Source organism: Hyperolius riggenbachi, chromosome 2, assembly GCF_040937935.1.
Source record: "Hyperolius riggenbachi isolate aHypRig1 chromosome 2, aHypRig1.pri, whole genome shotgun sequence".
Lineage (NCBI taxonomy): Eukaryota > Metazoa > Chordata > Amphibia > Anura > Hyperoliidae > Hyperolius > Hyperolius riggenbachi.
In genome coordinates this window covers 98,020,260-98,036,881 of record NC_090647.1, presented here as the reverse complement: position 1 = coordinate 98,036,881, position 16,622 = coordinate 98,020,260, and the positions used below count along the sequence as shown (strand labels likewise).

General features: G+C 42.4%; 1 protein-coding gene across 5 annotated transcripts in view; it reads left to right on the top strand.

Annotated features, from left to right (window-relative positions):
* The window catches only part of PROSER1 (proline and serine rich 1), a 54,871-nt gene extending 38,666 nt beyond the window's left edge, over positions 1–16,205 (top strand). For 2 of the 5 annotated variants that reach the window (XM_068267103.1, XM_068267102.1), the window contains exons 10-15: positions 2,003–2,143; positions 8,571–8,672; positions 8,772–8,816; positions 10,753–12,391; positions 13,787–13,913; positions 16,042–16,205. In XM_068267103.1, the coding sequence (XP_068123204.1) occupies positions 2,003–2,143; positions 8,571–8,672; positions 8,772–8,816; positions 10,753–12,391; positions 13,787–13,913; positions 16,042–16,146 (2,159 nt within the window). In that variant the 3' untranslated portion in view covers positions 16,147–16,205. The remainder of the gene's footprint in view (positions 1–2,002; positions 2,144–8,570; positions 8,673–8,771; positions 8,817–10,752; positions 12,392–13,786; positions 13,914–16,041) is intronic. The other 3 variants (XM_068267104.1, XM_068267106.1, XM_068267105.1) reach the window with 3 other exon arrangements.
* Positions 16,206–16,622: the final 417 nt, after the last annotated feature.

Sequence of the window (16,622 nt, the reverse complement as noted above, 5' to 3'; positions counted from 1 at the left end):
AGGTATTAGATCTCTTGAAATATGTTTTATATCATTTTTCTAGCCAGTAGAAATGTTTTAAAAATTTTAAGTTCGCCTCCCCATTGAAGTCTATTGCGGTTCGCAAACTTTTTCGCAAACCGAACTTTACGCGGAGGTTCGCGAACCGAAAATCGGAGGTTCGCGACAGCACATTGCCATGACTCCTCCACATGTGATGTACGCCTTAAAAGTCCTGTTTCTACTCTTGGTAATTGGTACACGTTCCCTACTTAAACTGCATTGTCTTCAAATGAAATATCATTTTACTGGAGAGCAATTGCTGCCATGCTACAAATACTGCTGATATCCACAGGGAGGCAGTGGCCAGCACCATTATGAAGGGATTCTGACTATTGTTGCTACAAAAGACTATGAATGCTGACCTTTACTTCAGAGACTGATCACCTTTCCTATTACAGAAGTTACCACTGCTAAGCTGCAGCACAGAGACTGTGAAGATGGTTACACTTAGAGACTGTGACCGGCAGCTTACAGTTGTTATAAGCTTAATTTCACCATGTGGAGCTACGTTGTGTTCCCTTGACAAACAGGATCGCAACAGTGGGGGGAAAAATTGTGTTTTATGTGTGTTGAGATGCATACTGTGAAGCCTACAGTACATACAAAGTATGCTTCACTGCAATTGTAAACGTGCTTGTTGAACAGTACCATTACAATATAATTTAATTGTGGTTATATTATATTAAACGCATCAGACCACCACACATCCATGTGAAAGAAGCTTTAGAGAAACTGAATGCCGGCTCACTGCTGCTATTACAGAGACTGTGACTGCCGGCTGACTGATGCTGTTACAGAGACTGTATTTGCTCTATTCTCCGCTCGATCGTTTTTGCTGCTCGATTCTGAAGTCTATTCTCTTCGGCTCGTTTTTGTTATCCTTTTCTATTCACTTCTATGAGAAATCGAGCGGCAAAACGATCGAACGGGAGATCGGACATGTCGGAAATTATCTATCGAGCCATCTATCTCTGGCAGAAACGAACCGTGTATTCCCAGCATTACAGACATTGTGACTGCCGGCTGACTGCTGCTGTTACAGAGACTGTGACTGCTGCTGTTACAGAGACTGTGACTGCTGCTGTTACAGAGACTGTGACTGCTGCTGTTACAGAGACTGTGACTGCTGCTGTTACAGAGACTGTGACTGCTGCTGTTACAGAGACTGTGACTGCTGCTGTTACAGAGACTGTGACTGCTGCTGTTACAGAGACTGTGACTGCTGCTGTTACAGAGACTGTGACTGCTGCTGTTACAGAGACTGTGACTGCTGCTGTTACAGAGACTGTGACTGCTGCTGTTACAGAGACTGTGACTGCTGCTGTTACAGAGACTGTGACTGCTGCTGTTACAGAGACTGTGACTGCTGCTGTTACAGAGACTGTGACTGCTGCTGTTACAGAGACTGTGACTGCTGCTGTTACAGAGACTGTGACTGCTGCTGTTACAGAGACTGTGACTGCTGCTGTTACAGAGACTGTGACTGCTGCTGTTACAGAGACTGTGACTGCTGCTGTTACAGAGACTGTGACTGCCGGCTCACTGCTGTAATGGCAGAGACTGTGACTGCCGGCTCACTGCTGTAATGGCAGAGACTGTGACTGCCGCCTCACTGCTGCAATGGCAGAGACTGTGACTGCTGGCTCACTGCTGCAGTTGCCGGCTGACTGCTGCAATGGCAGAAACTGCGACTGCTTCCTGACTGCTGCAATTACAGAGTCTGAGATGTCCAGACTACAGCTGTTAGATACTGTATTTTTTTTTATTTTTTTTTCCAAATGCAGAGGTCAGTGCATATATACCAAAAGTATGAGCAACCAAGAATATGGCTGCCTTCTCGGCCTGTAGAGGATTTGTGAATACAGTGTTCGTTTTTACTGTACAGAATGCCACGCATGCACAAAACCCAATGAAATTGCGTCAGGGCTCTGTATGTTTGTCTTGCTTTTCTGTTTTTTAGATTACTATGGGAAGTCAATGTCGGTAAAGAAGGAACAGTCAAACTTAAGTACCTCTGGAGAAGGTCAAACTTTATCTGAAGGGGGAGGGGCAACAGCCAATAGTGCGAATCGGGATTGGGCAAAGAAAAACGAGAACTACAGTAACTAAGTTTATTCTATTTTCTGCAGATCATTGTTTTGCACAGTATCACTAAACCACTGTATGCAGAAGTAGGTAGAAAAATAGGGTTTCAAAAATTATAATGCTGAATCTAAACAGGTATCGCATATACAAAAGTAGCTTGAGAATTATAGCTTCAGAACAACCGCACCTTGCAAGACTCGGCCACCACTAGCAGTCGTCTGCGAACGACATTTGCTTATAAATAAGAAGGAAACAAAAACAGTAATAGAACGTTGCCCTTGCGTAATGTCTAATTCCTGGTGCAGGAGAACACAATGCTAATTTAGACCAGGGTAACCATTGCCATATAGCAGGGATGTCAAACCAGTCCTATGAGGGCCGAAGGTCCTCACACATTTTTGACACAGCTTAAATTAACTAATGGGACTGAATCAGGAAAGGTGAGGTCCATCAGGTAGAACACATTCCTTTCTTTCTCAGTCCATCCTAAACACTGGCATGGATCTGGCCCTCCAGGCCTGGAGTTCGACACGTGCCGTATAGTGATCTCCAGAGAATTACACATACTGGATCTCAGGGTTTGACCATTTTTAGCCCAAAATGTAGCTCTAGGCTCAATGATTTAATTTCCACCTTAATATGAAATGGGATAACATCCTCTTTGGGTAACAGGCCTCACTTTGCATGTATTTTCCTGTGTTATCAGACAGCGCTGCCTATTTATGTGCTTCAGACAGGTTCCTATTTTAGATAATACCTGGGTATTTGCATTTGACAAGAGCTTAACCCCAATTACCTGACCGGTTCCCTCATTTCTAGTGGGCTAATGAATGGGGTGGCTGGCTAGGTGATATTCAAATGTCACTACAGCACTTTTCAAAGGAAATGAAATTCAGATGTATACAGTTTACTTACAATGGTATTTCACACGCACAGCAGACAGAATGTGTGGACAAACATGGCCTCTACTAGCTACCATAGCCAAGATGGCTACCCTGTCCTCCATATAATCACACATAGTGTCACAATGATTAATAGCATTATACTTTTGCTCAGATATTTTTTTTTTTTTTACTACTTCTAACAGTTCAGTTAATTTACAATGACCATTAACTACTGCTTGTTATTATGACTTTTAGCCACCATTACGCCTGTATGATTTTTTTTTTTTTTTTTTCCTAGCTAAAGATATTTGTTTTTGTTTGTAACAGCCGGGATCAGTTCACAAAGAACGTGACTACGTTTTCTGCTTTAGGACCATATCCATTCCAAATGTCCTAAAATTAAGAGTGTGATTCTTTTTAAGGTCACTTACTAATTTCTGGTTGTCTTTTTGGAAAAGTCATTTGTGAGGATGATTTAGAATCAGTTAAGATTATGGAGGCATTTGAGATGGCACAATTTGAATTTAAAATAAATCTGAGCCTAAGATTGTTCTTGGCTATGTCAGTTGGGTGGCTTGCTCATAAATATTTAACGGGCCTTTTCCAAATTCTGGTTGTTGAAAAAGTATTGGGATACTTTTACACTAAATTAGTTGCTGTCCGTTATAACTAATCGGACAAGTGACATGCAAAAGTAATATCCATGTTTCTCTATGGCTCAGTTCACATTATTCTGTTTAACTGGAAGCTGTTTCACAATTCACTGCTATGGAGAGTTAAAACACATCAACATATAGTGTAAAAGAGGTCATAGGGTTTACTTGGCCAGAGATGGGCTCCTCTGAGGTTGTGGATCAGGAGCTTCTGGTGATGAACGAGATGTTTTCATGAAGTGTTCTAATTGGCATTGCTCTAGATGCAGACGTTGGGATTAGCAAATCAAAGCTTTTAGCAAATGTTGTTGTTAAAAGGTTTTCCAATCGCATCTTCAATTCATCTTGTTAGAATTTGTTGCTTGTTACTAGTACCTATAAGACAAGGTTTTAAAACATGTCTAATAAGTCTCTTCCCCCCCTTGGTCAGATAATTTGAGTGTTTGCACTGTAGAATATGGCCCGGCTCATACTTGCGTTAGAGTGGCAAACGGATCTGTGAAAACTGATCTGATCACCGGTCTATCGGATTAATTTTAACTCCACTGCTTCCGCTCCGTTTCCCCACAAACCCTCAGGCCCCCACCCCCAAAGTGGATTTTTCTATTTAGACCAGACTGTTTCTTCACTAATGTGAAGAAACATTCCGTTTTCTCACTGCCCCCAATGCAGCGCTTTAGCTTCCATTTCTGTTCTGCTGAGCTCAGTGGTTTTGGAAAAATTGCTGCATAACCAAAGTTGCAGTCCATTCAGTGGATCGTGCGGAGCGAATCCGTTTGAACAGATCCATAGGTTAACATTGGATCCATTCGCATCCATTCTGACCCATTCCCTTCCAATTCGTGCGAGACCGGTTTTTTTACCACTAATGTGAACCGGGCCTTAAAGAGGAACTCCATTGAAAATAATGTAATAAAAAAAGTGCTTAAATTTTACAATAATTATGTATAAATGATTTACTCAGTGTTTTGCTCATTGTAAAATCTTTCCTCTCCCTGATTTACATTCTGATATTTATCAGATGGTGACATTTTTACTGATGGCGGGTGATGTCACTGGAAGGAGATGCTGCTTGCTTTTTTGGCAGTTGGAAACCGCTGTAAACAGCTATTTCCCACAAGGCTCCCACAGTTTGATGTCAGTACTTCAGTGCTGTGAGGCGCTGACCTCATTTGTGGGAGGGGTTTCACCACAATATCAGCCATACGGAGCCCCCTGATGATTCGTTTGTGAAAAATCTCATAGGAAAGGGGGTATCAGTTACTGATTGGGATGAAGTTCAGTTCTTATTTACGGTTTCTCTTTAAAGGGCAACTGAAGTGAGAGCGATATGGAGGCTGACATATTTTTTTACTTTTAAGCAATACCAGTTGCCTGGCTATCCTGCTCATCCTTTGTCTCTAATACTTTTATGCTGGGTACACACGTTGCGTTCCCGCACTCGATTCCCGTTGAAGCGCAGCTCGATTCCCGTCGATTCGTTTATTTCTGACATGTCCGATTCGCGGGTCGATGGATCATTAGGTCAATTTGCTATACTTTACATGGCATTCGACCTAAAAATCATCGAAATGCGCTCCGAAATAATCGGATCATCGGGAATCGAGCGGTGCATTCGATGCGGGAACGCACCGCGTGTACCCAGCATTAGCCATAGCCCCTGAACAAGCATGCAGCAGATCAAGCGTTTCTGACATTGTCAGATCTGACAATTAGCTGCATGCTTGTTTCTGGTGTGATTCAGACACTATTGTAGCCGAATAGATCAGCAGGACAGCCGGGCAACTGGTATTGTTTAAAAGGAGATAAATATGGCAGCAACCATATCCCTTTCTCTTCAGTTCCCCTTTAAGCTCTGTACGCATGCTGCTAGATTACTACCACCTCAGCTGAGAATCCAGTGTGTGTACAGCAGCTCCGGACGGATAATTGCTTTGGCAGAGCGAAGGCCAAGAGCTTTGTTCTCCCGTCTAACCCCGCCCACAGTGTGATGTCACACCTGCGGCGCTCTGTGGGCCCTGTGCCCCAGCATTGCAACAGAACATGTCTCAATACTGCTGTCACATGATATTCTGTAGTGATTCATCATCCTTGATTGAAAAACAGAAATTAGTTACATGACTAAATCCAAATTCTCCTTTATTTACTATTTCTGTGTATCTGTATTATGTGTAAATTGTGATGTTTCTTTTCTGCATGAGTTGTTTGTACTATGAAATGCATGCACCATTTGTAAAACATTTTAAATGGTTAGATGCAACTGCCTGCAGCGTACTGTCAACTATTCAGTCCTTTTCATCAAAATGCTGAGTCCTAAGTCCTCGCCTTAAAGTGTACCCAAGGCGATATGTGACCTGAGATAAACATGTATGTGCAGTGCCAAACATTAATAACCAGGCTGTTTTACTTGCTTTGTTTAGCTGCTTGCAAAAGTTAATTTCTAGGCATGGAAGTGACAGCTTCTGTCTTGTCGGTACCTTGTCAGGAATATAGTAAACATCACTGATAAGCAAATTACAGTCGTAAAAGTTTTCCTGGCCGAATACAACTTCTGAGGGCAGGAAGTGATATAAAATACATGAACTATTGACCTTTTTTCTAACTCCGGTACACTTAATAGGCTGCCACTGATTAGAGACAGTAAAACATGCAACATACTTTGTAAATGTTTAAAAGAAAACTCTGAGATAATGAGTCATTTTTAGGAGTAGGAGGATAAATATAATTGTTTATCTCATCAGTTTATTTTCACCTTTGGTTCACTTTAACATGATGCTGAGCAGTGTCAGTATGACCAACTGCCAGGCCTGAGCCTAGTCACATAGTCAGCAAGATGCTGAGTAGTGTCAGTATGACCAACTGCCAGGCCTGAGCCTAGTCACATAGTCAGCATGATGCTGCGCAGTGTCAGAATGGCCAACTGCCAAGTCTGAGGCTAGTCACATAGTCAGCAAGATGCTGCGCAGTGTCAGAATGGCCAACTGCCAGGCCTGAGCCTAGTCACATAGTCAGCAAGATGCTGAGCAGTGTCAGTATGACCAACTGCCAGGCCTGAGCCTGGTCACATAGGAGTCAGGGATTGTTTTCAAATGTATAGCCCCCATTCAGTTGCACAGTCTGTTCAATACTTGCATCAAATCAACGGCAAATCAATTCTTTATTTTTAAATTTGCTTGACAAAAAGTGAAGTGTAGAATCTAAACCATCTCTATTGGTCAATGGTCATGTGAAAAACTGTCCGATGACCATGTAAACATTTGTTGAGATTTTAAGACCAGACTTGAGCTGGCCATACATTATTCAGTTATCACTCGTGTTTTTTTTTTCTTTGATTTTCGATCAACATTTTGATCGATATTCCAATCAATTTTCTTACAACCAACTAGAAGCCAACATTGAAAATCTTTCAGTTCAAGCCCTTAACCACTTCAGCCTGCGAGTTGTTTTCTCCTTAAAGAGACACTGAAGCGAAAAAAAAATATGATATAGTGAATTGGTTGTGTATTATGAATAATTACTAGAAGATTAGCAGCAAAGAAAATATTCTCATACTTTTATTTTCAGGGATATAGTGTTTTTTTCTAACATTGCATCATTCTCTAATATGTGCAGATTACACAACACTCAGCATTTAAAATGAGTCTTTCAGAGCAGTCTGTGAAGTAATGACCTCTCCTAGCAGAGAAAAAGTAAACAGTTCACTTACAGTTGAGATAATAAAAGTCAGATAACAGCCCTCTCCACACTTTTAGACTTAGTCGGAGAGTTAATGGCTTGTTTGCATAGAGATAACAACTGGAATTTCTTAACTCTTCCTGTACTGGAAACAATTAGACTGATGTATCTGATCTTAATGTTTTATTTCTTAGCTGTACTACACATACAAATCATAATATCATAATTTTTTTTTTTCGCTTCAGTGTCTCTTTAAGGAAGGAAACAATTCTCCCCAGTAGCGCTCCTCCCATTCATTCACCAATAACTTTTTCACTACTTATCACACCTAAATTATGCCTATCTTGTTTTTGTCTGCCATAAATTGGGCAATTGGGCTTGTTTTCAGCAATTGCTTTACTTTCTATGCATTTAATAGGAAAATACAAGGAAAGAGATACATGATTTCTCCAATTCCATCCCCTATAGTTTTAAAATAAACAATGCTACTATAGATGCATTTTATTTGCCCAGTTGTCCCAGCTATTACAACATTTAAATTATGTTCCAAGTACAATGTATGGCGACAATATATTATTTTGAAATAAAGGTGTATTTTTTTCTGTTTTGTGTTTTATCAATGATTACAAGCCCTTATTTGCCTAAATAACATTAATATTAATAATTTAACTGTCACTTTTTGATTTGAGGCATGTTGATTCATTCACAGGCGCTTCGGTTGGCTCAGGGGAACACATGTTCCCCTTTACCAATCGATCCCCTCTAAGTCCTGCCACGAGCAAGCGGCAGGAGCACACGCATAGACTAGTTTGGCTCCTATCTGGATGACTATAGTCGTTCCGATAGGATTAAGTGGTTAATATCCACCGTAATATCAAATACAAAATCGAGTGATTGAGTAGTATATGACCAGCTTTAGAAGCATGTGCTGTTATGCATTCTTCAATGTGCTGTTAACCATACATCGATTTACCGTGGGTGCAACTGTAAACAATCAATTTTCATTTACTGTGTACATATTGAACAAGTGAGTTAAACGCCTAGTTTAAGAGCGGAGATTTGTATTCTTACAAATTCACATTTCTTAGCAGATTAGATTTGCTAAGGGGAACCTGTGACCCTTCTGATTTACAATCCCTTTGTATTTCAGACAGATGCTAAGCAGCATCTCCGTGAGCAACTGTTGCAAAAAAAGAAAAATGTATGCTTATTTTATATACTTTTTCCATAGGTGCATATATTAACGGTACACATATTTCTGCCCTCAATGCTGCCACTCCTGGTACAGCTCCTCCGCCTCCTTATTCTCCAAATCCCCTCAACCTTGCCTGTGGTAAGAAATGCCTGTACTAGTAGAAGTCAAAAATTTTGTGTGTGTGTATGCACATGTATATATGAATAGATATTCATCCCTTCTTTTGTCTTGAATTAGGAGCTGAAGATGCTTCATCTCAAGAAAAAGCTACACCTGGTCAAGGTAAATGCAGTGAATGAGGTATACCATACATTTCTTTTCTTAGCTTGATATGGTCAGTCTCCTCATTTGCTCTCCTTAACTTCTTTTTCGTTCACTTTTCCCTCCCCCTTTTCTTACATAGTTATTTTGGTTGAAAAAAGACCTACGTCCATCCAGTTCAACCTGTCTGTTCTCCCTTTTCTGAAAAGCGAACTACCTTAGGGCCCATTCACACTTGAGCGTTTTGCCGGCGATTTCGGCAAAACGCTCAAACACTAGCGCTTTTGAAAGCGCTCGTGTAATTAAACCCTATGGGCCCGTTCTTACTTGGGCGATTTGCACAAATCGTCCAAAATCTCAAAATGCAAAGGCGTCGCCTGCACCATTTTCAGGCGATTTCCCGGCAATCGCGTTTCAGTGCTATAGAAGCGCTAAACGCGATTGTGGAAAAATTGCCGCAGTGTTCAGTGATTTTTTTTCACTGAAAAATCACTCCTGCAAAACGTCGGCTGTAATGGCCGGCGTTTTGCAAACGTAAGTGTGGATGGGCCCTCAGTGTTTACAGGAGTTGCTTTTTCTAGCTCTCTAGACCTGTGTCTGTGTATCTGCTCTGCTGCCTCCTTGTCTGCATGCATCAGTAATGTGTCTCCGTAAGCAAGACCAGTCACATAAACAAAGCCACAAATAATATCGAATCTCTTAACTATAAAATACAAGTTTTATGTAAAACGAAGCACTCTGTGTACTAAGCTATTTGGCAGGGTTCACACTTGACTGTTTCACATGCATTTTTCTGCATGCAAATTTGCATTAAAACTTACAAGAAACGTGAGTAAATGAGCTTGTTCACATCTCGTTTTTTTTTTTTTGTTTTTTGTTTTTTTCACATACATGGAAAAAAAACGTACAACCTGCAGCATCATTGTGTACACCATTTGTGCTTTTACATTACTATTCATTTAACAGCTGTGGCAAAATGCATGTGTTGTAATACAGTTTTGACAAATGTGCATAGTGTCTGATAATTTATGTGTGAAGAAAGTGCACCTATTCCATGCAAACAGGTGTAAACCCTCCCTTAGATTGTATTCAGTAGAACCTCATGTATCTTGCACAAGCGGGGATTGCCTGGTGCTGGATATGTGTTCTTGGTGGTTGCTTGAGAAATCAAGCAAACGGCGTTAAACTAACATTACCTTCCCCGGATGACAGGCAGAGTGGGTACGCAACTGAAATCATTTGTGAATCCTCTGGGCATCGGTTTGCTTCAGTCCCGTAGCTCCCAGTGGTTTTGCGGCATTCTCCATGCACAGTACCAATGCGTCACGTGACCCGATGCAGGTCAGGTGACACAACAGGAGCCATACGAGGATGCCATGATGCTGCTTAGAGCTGGACTTTACTGTATTGACATGTCTTAGTGGAGATTGGCGTAAGTTTGTACGTTTTTTTTAATTGAGTCCTGCATAATATTAAATCCTTATTTTCTACTCAGATTAAGTGATGGGCTCACGAGTAGTTACCTACTCTAATTTGTGATTCAAATGAGGCTTAATTGCCTCAGCTGTGTGCATGTTCAATTACCCAGAATTCTTTTGGCTTCTATGCGTCCCAAACGTTTTGCATGCGGCCTATGGGACACATTGCAAGACTCATTACCGTGCACTTTTTCCTTCCCCCGTCTCATAGGCCGCGTGCAAGACGTTTGGGACCCATAGGAGCCGATGGAATTCTGGGTAATTAACCCCCTGTCTCCCATATACACCTAAGGCAATTAAGCCTCATTTGAATCACGAATTCGAGTAGGTAACTACTCTTGAGCCCATCAATACTCAGATTTGCAATCAGGCTCTTTTAAATTATGTTTATTTCATATGTATTGCCCTCATAACTGTAGACTAAATTATTTTAGAGACTTTATTACATGTAATTTTATTTTTATTTTTTTATGCTACAGCTTCGACTCCAGGGACACCACATATTTCACCACATGGAACAAACACCTCAGCTCCTCCAACACCTTCACCTGCTACGCCTGCTCCACCTTGTGCAGCCTCTCCTGTTAGAGCTCTGAATCCACCCTCCACTCCTTCAACGCCTGTCCATTCTGCAATGAGTCTCCCTGCTCCAATACCAACCTTTTCCACCCAATCCACTTCTTCCATGTCGTCTCCTAAACCATCCACACCAACTGTCATAAAAAGTGCTCAGATGTCCTCTAGCACTCCCACATCAACTGGAAATGCATCAATACCAAGCCCTGCAGTGTTTTCTAGTCTTCCACCTACTGCCATTCCAACCCACCAAAGCTCTTCCACTCCATATGCTTCTTTTGGGACTAGTGATCCTTTGACATCTCTGTCACTTCCAGGCCTCCCGTTTTCTGCCACTACCTCTACATCTTCCGTAAGCACTGCCAATATGATGCCATCACTATTCGCTGGTCTCCCGTTAGCTTTGAACCCTGCTTTCCAGGGCATGGCTAGCCCAACACTATCTGAGATTGCTGGAGCTGCTGGACAAATTAATTTAGGCAATCCATTGTTATCAGTCCTAAAAGGATTTTTAGCCAACGATCCAAGTTTATTGAATTCCCCTTCAATGGCTTCCCTTTCCTCAGGAGGACTTTTGCCATTACCAAATCTCCAGAATTCTGACCCCGTCTCTGCATTAAACAAATCTTTTACTCCCCCTTGTTCCACACCTCAGAGAACAGCTACTCCAGCTATGTCTTTATTTTCAGGCTCCTCCTCTCCTTCATCAACAAATCCCATTACTTCCGCTGCCCCCATGCCAGGACAGTCTTTTTTGGCCAATCATTCTCCGCTTAGCTGCAATCCAGTTGCTCCTCAGGGACACAACACACCCTCTTCCATGTCTGAGCATAGCCTTACATCTCCTTCAGCATCCAATATCGCCCCCTTGGCTAAAGCTGAACCAGCTAGTCCATCACCTTCAGCATTCAAAGGTCCATCACGTTCAGCAACTCCATCACACAGTTCCTTGGGATTGCCAGGTGTTCTGGGTCATGTTTTCCCTCCCGGTCCTTGCAGCTTGCCTAATTCCCTAAACCCAGGCCTATCGGGCCTGTCTGCTCTCAATGGAAGTCTTGGTAATCCAACCCTGGCTTCTCTAGGATTGGGTTCCTCTGTAGGCATGCCTCCGGTATTTTCTCCCTTCACATCATTAGCCAATGGATCTCCATTTGCAGGAAGCCCTACTGTACCTATGAGCACAGCTGCCTCTGCAACCCCACCACTTACCTCATCTGTATTTCCAGGCCTCTCTGCACCTGCAGCCGCTGCTGCTGCTTCCCAGTTTCCACTCAACCTGTCCACAGCAGTCCCTTCATTGTTTTCTGTACCTCAGGGTCCCTTAGTGGCATCAAACCCATCTTTTCCTGGATTTCCTGTTTGTAGTACTCCACCAGTCAATCCCGCTCTTCCTGCACTTCCTTCCTTTCCTGGACTTCAGGCTCAGTCACCTTTAGCAGGAGGCCCTCCTGTACCACAAGCGACTTCTCCAGCTTCAGTTCTTCCTGGATTTGCTTCAGCATTCAGCTCGAACTTCAACTCCGCTCTGGTTGCACAAGCTGGGTTAGTAGTTTTTTACAGTATTACTCTTGTGAAATCCTTACTGTAGTATTGTTGGCAGTGAAGAGTTATAGGCCCCAGTGTGAGTATTACATTGGGCCCCAGTGGCATGCTGTATAGAACAATTGATATGGAGCAGGGGGAGGGGAACAGTCTGTTAATGATTAATAATATTCAAAGCACATATAGATGTCATTAGCAGCATAGCACCAATAAAGCACTTGGAGGGCCTCTGGTGGGCCCCTCTGGTCCATAAGCCCTAGTGCAGTCATATCCTCCCCATCCACTATTGCCACGCCACTGATTATTTGTGTCAGAATGATCTTGCATTAAAATCAAATGCCAAGTATAAGGGGCCTGCACACACTGTTGTCGCTAGGCAGATTTCAGCAATGTGCATCAGTGTTGCCTAAGGGCATTACAGTGTGTAGATAGCACTGTCTCATAGGCACACTTGTGCGCTGTGCAGCAGTGAGGTCTGACAACACACTGCTGCATGCATTTCTGTTAGGGCCTGTACACACTGCTGCGCTTTTAAAATTGCACGCGTTTTTTAATCACAAGGTCTTTTGACAAATCATGTAATTCACGAAGACCTGTACACACTGGTGCAATGCGATTTTTCTATTTTCAAAAGGCTTTGCGATTCCAAAATTGCATGAGATTTTAAAAGTGCAGCAGTGTGTACAGGCCCTATGTAATGAGACTATGTCCTATTCACTGTCCTATGGGCAGCATGGTGGCATAGTGGTTAACACTCTTGCCTTGCAGAGCTGGGCCCCCAATTCGAATCCCAGCATAGAGTTTGTATGTTCTCCCCTTGTGTGGGTTTCGTCCGGGCACTCTGGTTTGCTCACACATCCCAAAAACATACAGAAAAGTTAATTGGCATCCTTCTTAATTGGTTCTAGACTACCATACAGACACTACATGATACATAGTGCTGGCATCTTCTGCAATGTAATTTTTTTCTGTAAAACACACAGCCACAATACTTAGCGTGCCCAGGCCCTTAAAGCTCCACTATCACAAAAAATAGTAACATTTAAAATGCTACAACTGTAGAGATCTGTAGCTGTCTTCATATTCATAAACTGCAGGAATGATCTAGTATAAGGATTCTCTGCAGATAGTACAGTCTTGTCTGTTCTTAACTGTATATTAACTCTGCTACTGTGTTTCCTACAAATCCTAATATGGGTTTTCTAAGCCTTGTGCACACGCTAGACTGTTTTGAGCCAAGCGGGCCTTTCAGGGCCACCTCTGCTGAAAATCTGCCATGTGTACACAGTGGTACCCACTCACTCCCTCCCCCCTTAACATTGAAGAGCTGATAACTGTTATTTTCCCCTATTGCTGTATAGCAATAAAATGTCTGTGTTGTTTGTGTATCTGCAGGCCGTCAGCATTTCCTCTCCTGTCTCTCTCTGGTCTTCCGGGATTTCCGCAGAATCCTTCTCAGTCCCTCCAAGGACTCCAGCAAAGTGCAGCAGCTGCAGCAGCAGCTCAGACAGCATTGTTACAGGTAATCTACTACCGATGCTTCATGGAGTCTTTGGGATGCTTATCATTCTAGCTTGCATGCAGCTTGAGTTGATCCAAGCTGAATTAACTGTAGGTGCATTTAACTGGCCCAATTCCAAACTGGATTAACGTATACCTGACTGAAGCATTAAATTACCTCAGTAGAAGTAAGCATCTGGATGGTCCATAGGCTTCCCATAATCCCTTCACAGCCTACCGTTCCAGCGAAAGGTCCTCCTAAACTTATATGACCCATGCCAGTTGAATACGTTTCTTGGCTGTAACAATGTAAGCCTACTGGCTGTAACAGTGTTCATTTATTACACAAAGCCTAAGATTGGCTCAGGGAGCACATGTTCCCATTCACTGCCGAGTGAGTTGCGACTGGAGCACATCTGTATGCGCATGGCGGCATAATGACCAGGCACATATGAACGTCTTATTTGCACATAAGGTAGACAGATAGGATGTTTATATGCATCCAGTTTGCATGAAGTGGTTAATCCATGAGCAAAGACACTTAGTCAGGTCCATAAATATTGGGACATCGACGCAATTCTAACATTTTTCGCTCAAACACAATCACAATGCATTTGAAATGAAATTAACATGTGCAGACTGTCAGCTTTAATTTGAGGGTATTTTCATCCAAATCAGGTGAATGGTGTAGGAATTACAAGTCTGCCTATGTGCCGATAAGAATGAAACTAAAAGCAGGGTAGGTGTTTACTGTCATGTTCCCACTGATAAATGTAGTAAAATACATGAGGGTGCTTCCTCTCTGGTTCTCTTTAAAGTGTATCAGAGCTCGATAATACAAAACTTTTTATACATACCTGGGGCTTCCTTCAGCCCATACGCTCTGATCGCTCCCACGCCGCCGTCCTCAGCCTTCCCGCAGCTCTGACGCTGGGTCTCCGCACTTCTGTCGGTTGGGGCCAGTCTATGCAGGAGAAGTGCGCCCTCTACATGTCTTTCCAGTGGCTGCTGGAGACATGCGCAAGGAGCGCACTTCTCTTGCGTCAGACTGGCTCCGACTGACGGAAGTGCGGGGACCCAGTATCAGATCTGCGGGAAGGCTGAGGTCGGTGTGGGAGTGATCGGAGCATATGGGGCTGGAGGAAGCCCTAGGTATGTATAAAATGTTTTTGTATTATCCAGCTCTGAGTCCCTTTAACAAGTGGGAGGCACATAGCTGTGAAGGGATCTGCCACTTACAAACCTGATGTTTAACTCTTTCAGGCAGAGAAAGAAAAAAAAGGAACACAGCATAGTCCTTTTTGTGCTAGGCACTGTACATACACATGTCTGTCTTACCATGTCACCTCTGGTATCCTTTAACAAGTGGGAGGCACATATGTAAACTGTTGTAATTCCTACACCATTCACCTAATTTGGATGGAAATACTCTCAAAATAAACCTGACAGTCTGCAGGTAAAGCACATCATGTTCGTTTTTCATTTCACACGCATTGTGGTTGTTTATAGAGCAAAAAAAATTTGATTTGTGTCGATGTCCCAGTATTTATGGACCTGACTGTAAGTGTCTTTGCTCATGGATTAACCACTTCATGCAAACTGGATGCATATAAACATTTATGGACCTGACTGTAAGGCCTTGTTCACATCTAAAATATTTTGCGATTTTGTGCGCGATTATTTTTAACGCCTCCCAGCGGTTACCTGCGCATTGTGATTTTCTTGTAAAACTCTTTTATAAGCGCTTTTGCAGAGGGATTTGTTTTTTCACCTCCTGACTCAAGTCAGGAAGTGAACTCTCTGACCTGGAAAAGAATAAATAGAATGTATTTAGTCTTAAAAGTGCTGGGGAAATCGCTATACAAAGCGTTTTATCAAGCATTTTGCGATTTTCCCTACACCTTCCATTAAGGCAAACATGGTGCAGGTGGCGCTTTTGGTGAGCAGATCGGAATTGAACCGCTCCTATGTGAACACTCTCTCATAGGGAATCATTGCACAAGCGCTTTTAGGGCAATTTTGAAACGCGCCCTTAGTGTGAACACAAGCCCTTACTGAACAACAAAGCGAGTGTTCTCTGCATGTTTGGTGCACCGTGACATTGCAGTTTCACTTCAATGTAAATCTCTATCTATACTTTATCTCCGCAGGCTCACTCAGCTTCTGCCCTTGAAGATGCTTTTGCCGGCTTCCCCACTGGACCAGGGACCCCCTTCCCTCTTCAGCCAGGATTGCCGCAACGTGGGTGGCAGTAACCTGAAAGCATTTCTAACAGAACAAAAAAATTTCAGTCACCAACACTGAGAAGACGAAACTAGTTTGCCAGTATTTTAATATTACTCTTAGCTTATGGATTTTACTTCTTGACTTACGAAGACGCACGGCTCACAGCTGTGCGATGAATTGAAGACACTTGCCGAAGCAGGTTAAACAGAACCTCACAACTTTTTAATATTAGCTTTTACACATGAGGACTAATCTATTTTATTAGTGTTTTTTTATTATTATTTTTTGAATTTTCAGTTTTGACATGCTTTTAGTGAACTGGTAGTGGTGATTGGTGCTTTTTAAAGTGTATCTTATGTAAAAAGGCAGCCAAATGGAGAGCATACTTTTAGCATATCATTTTACTACAGGTTTATGGCATCATCGTGTGAATTTATATCTTATTCCACAGTGATGTCATAGTTAGTAAATGAATGGCCTGGCCCCACTTGCCAAATGTTTGCAT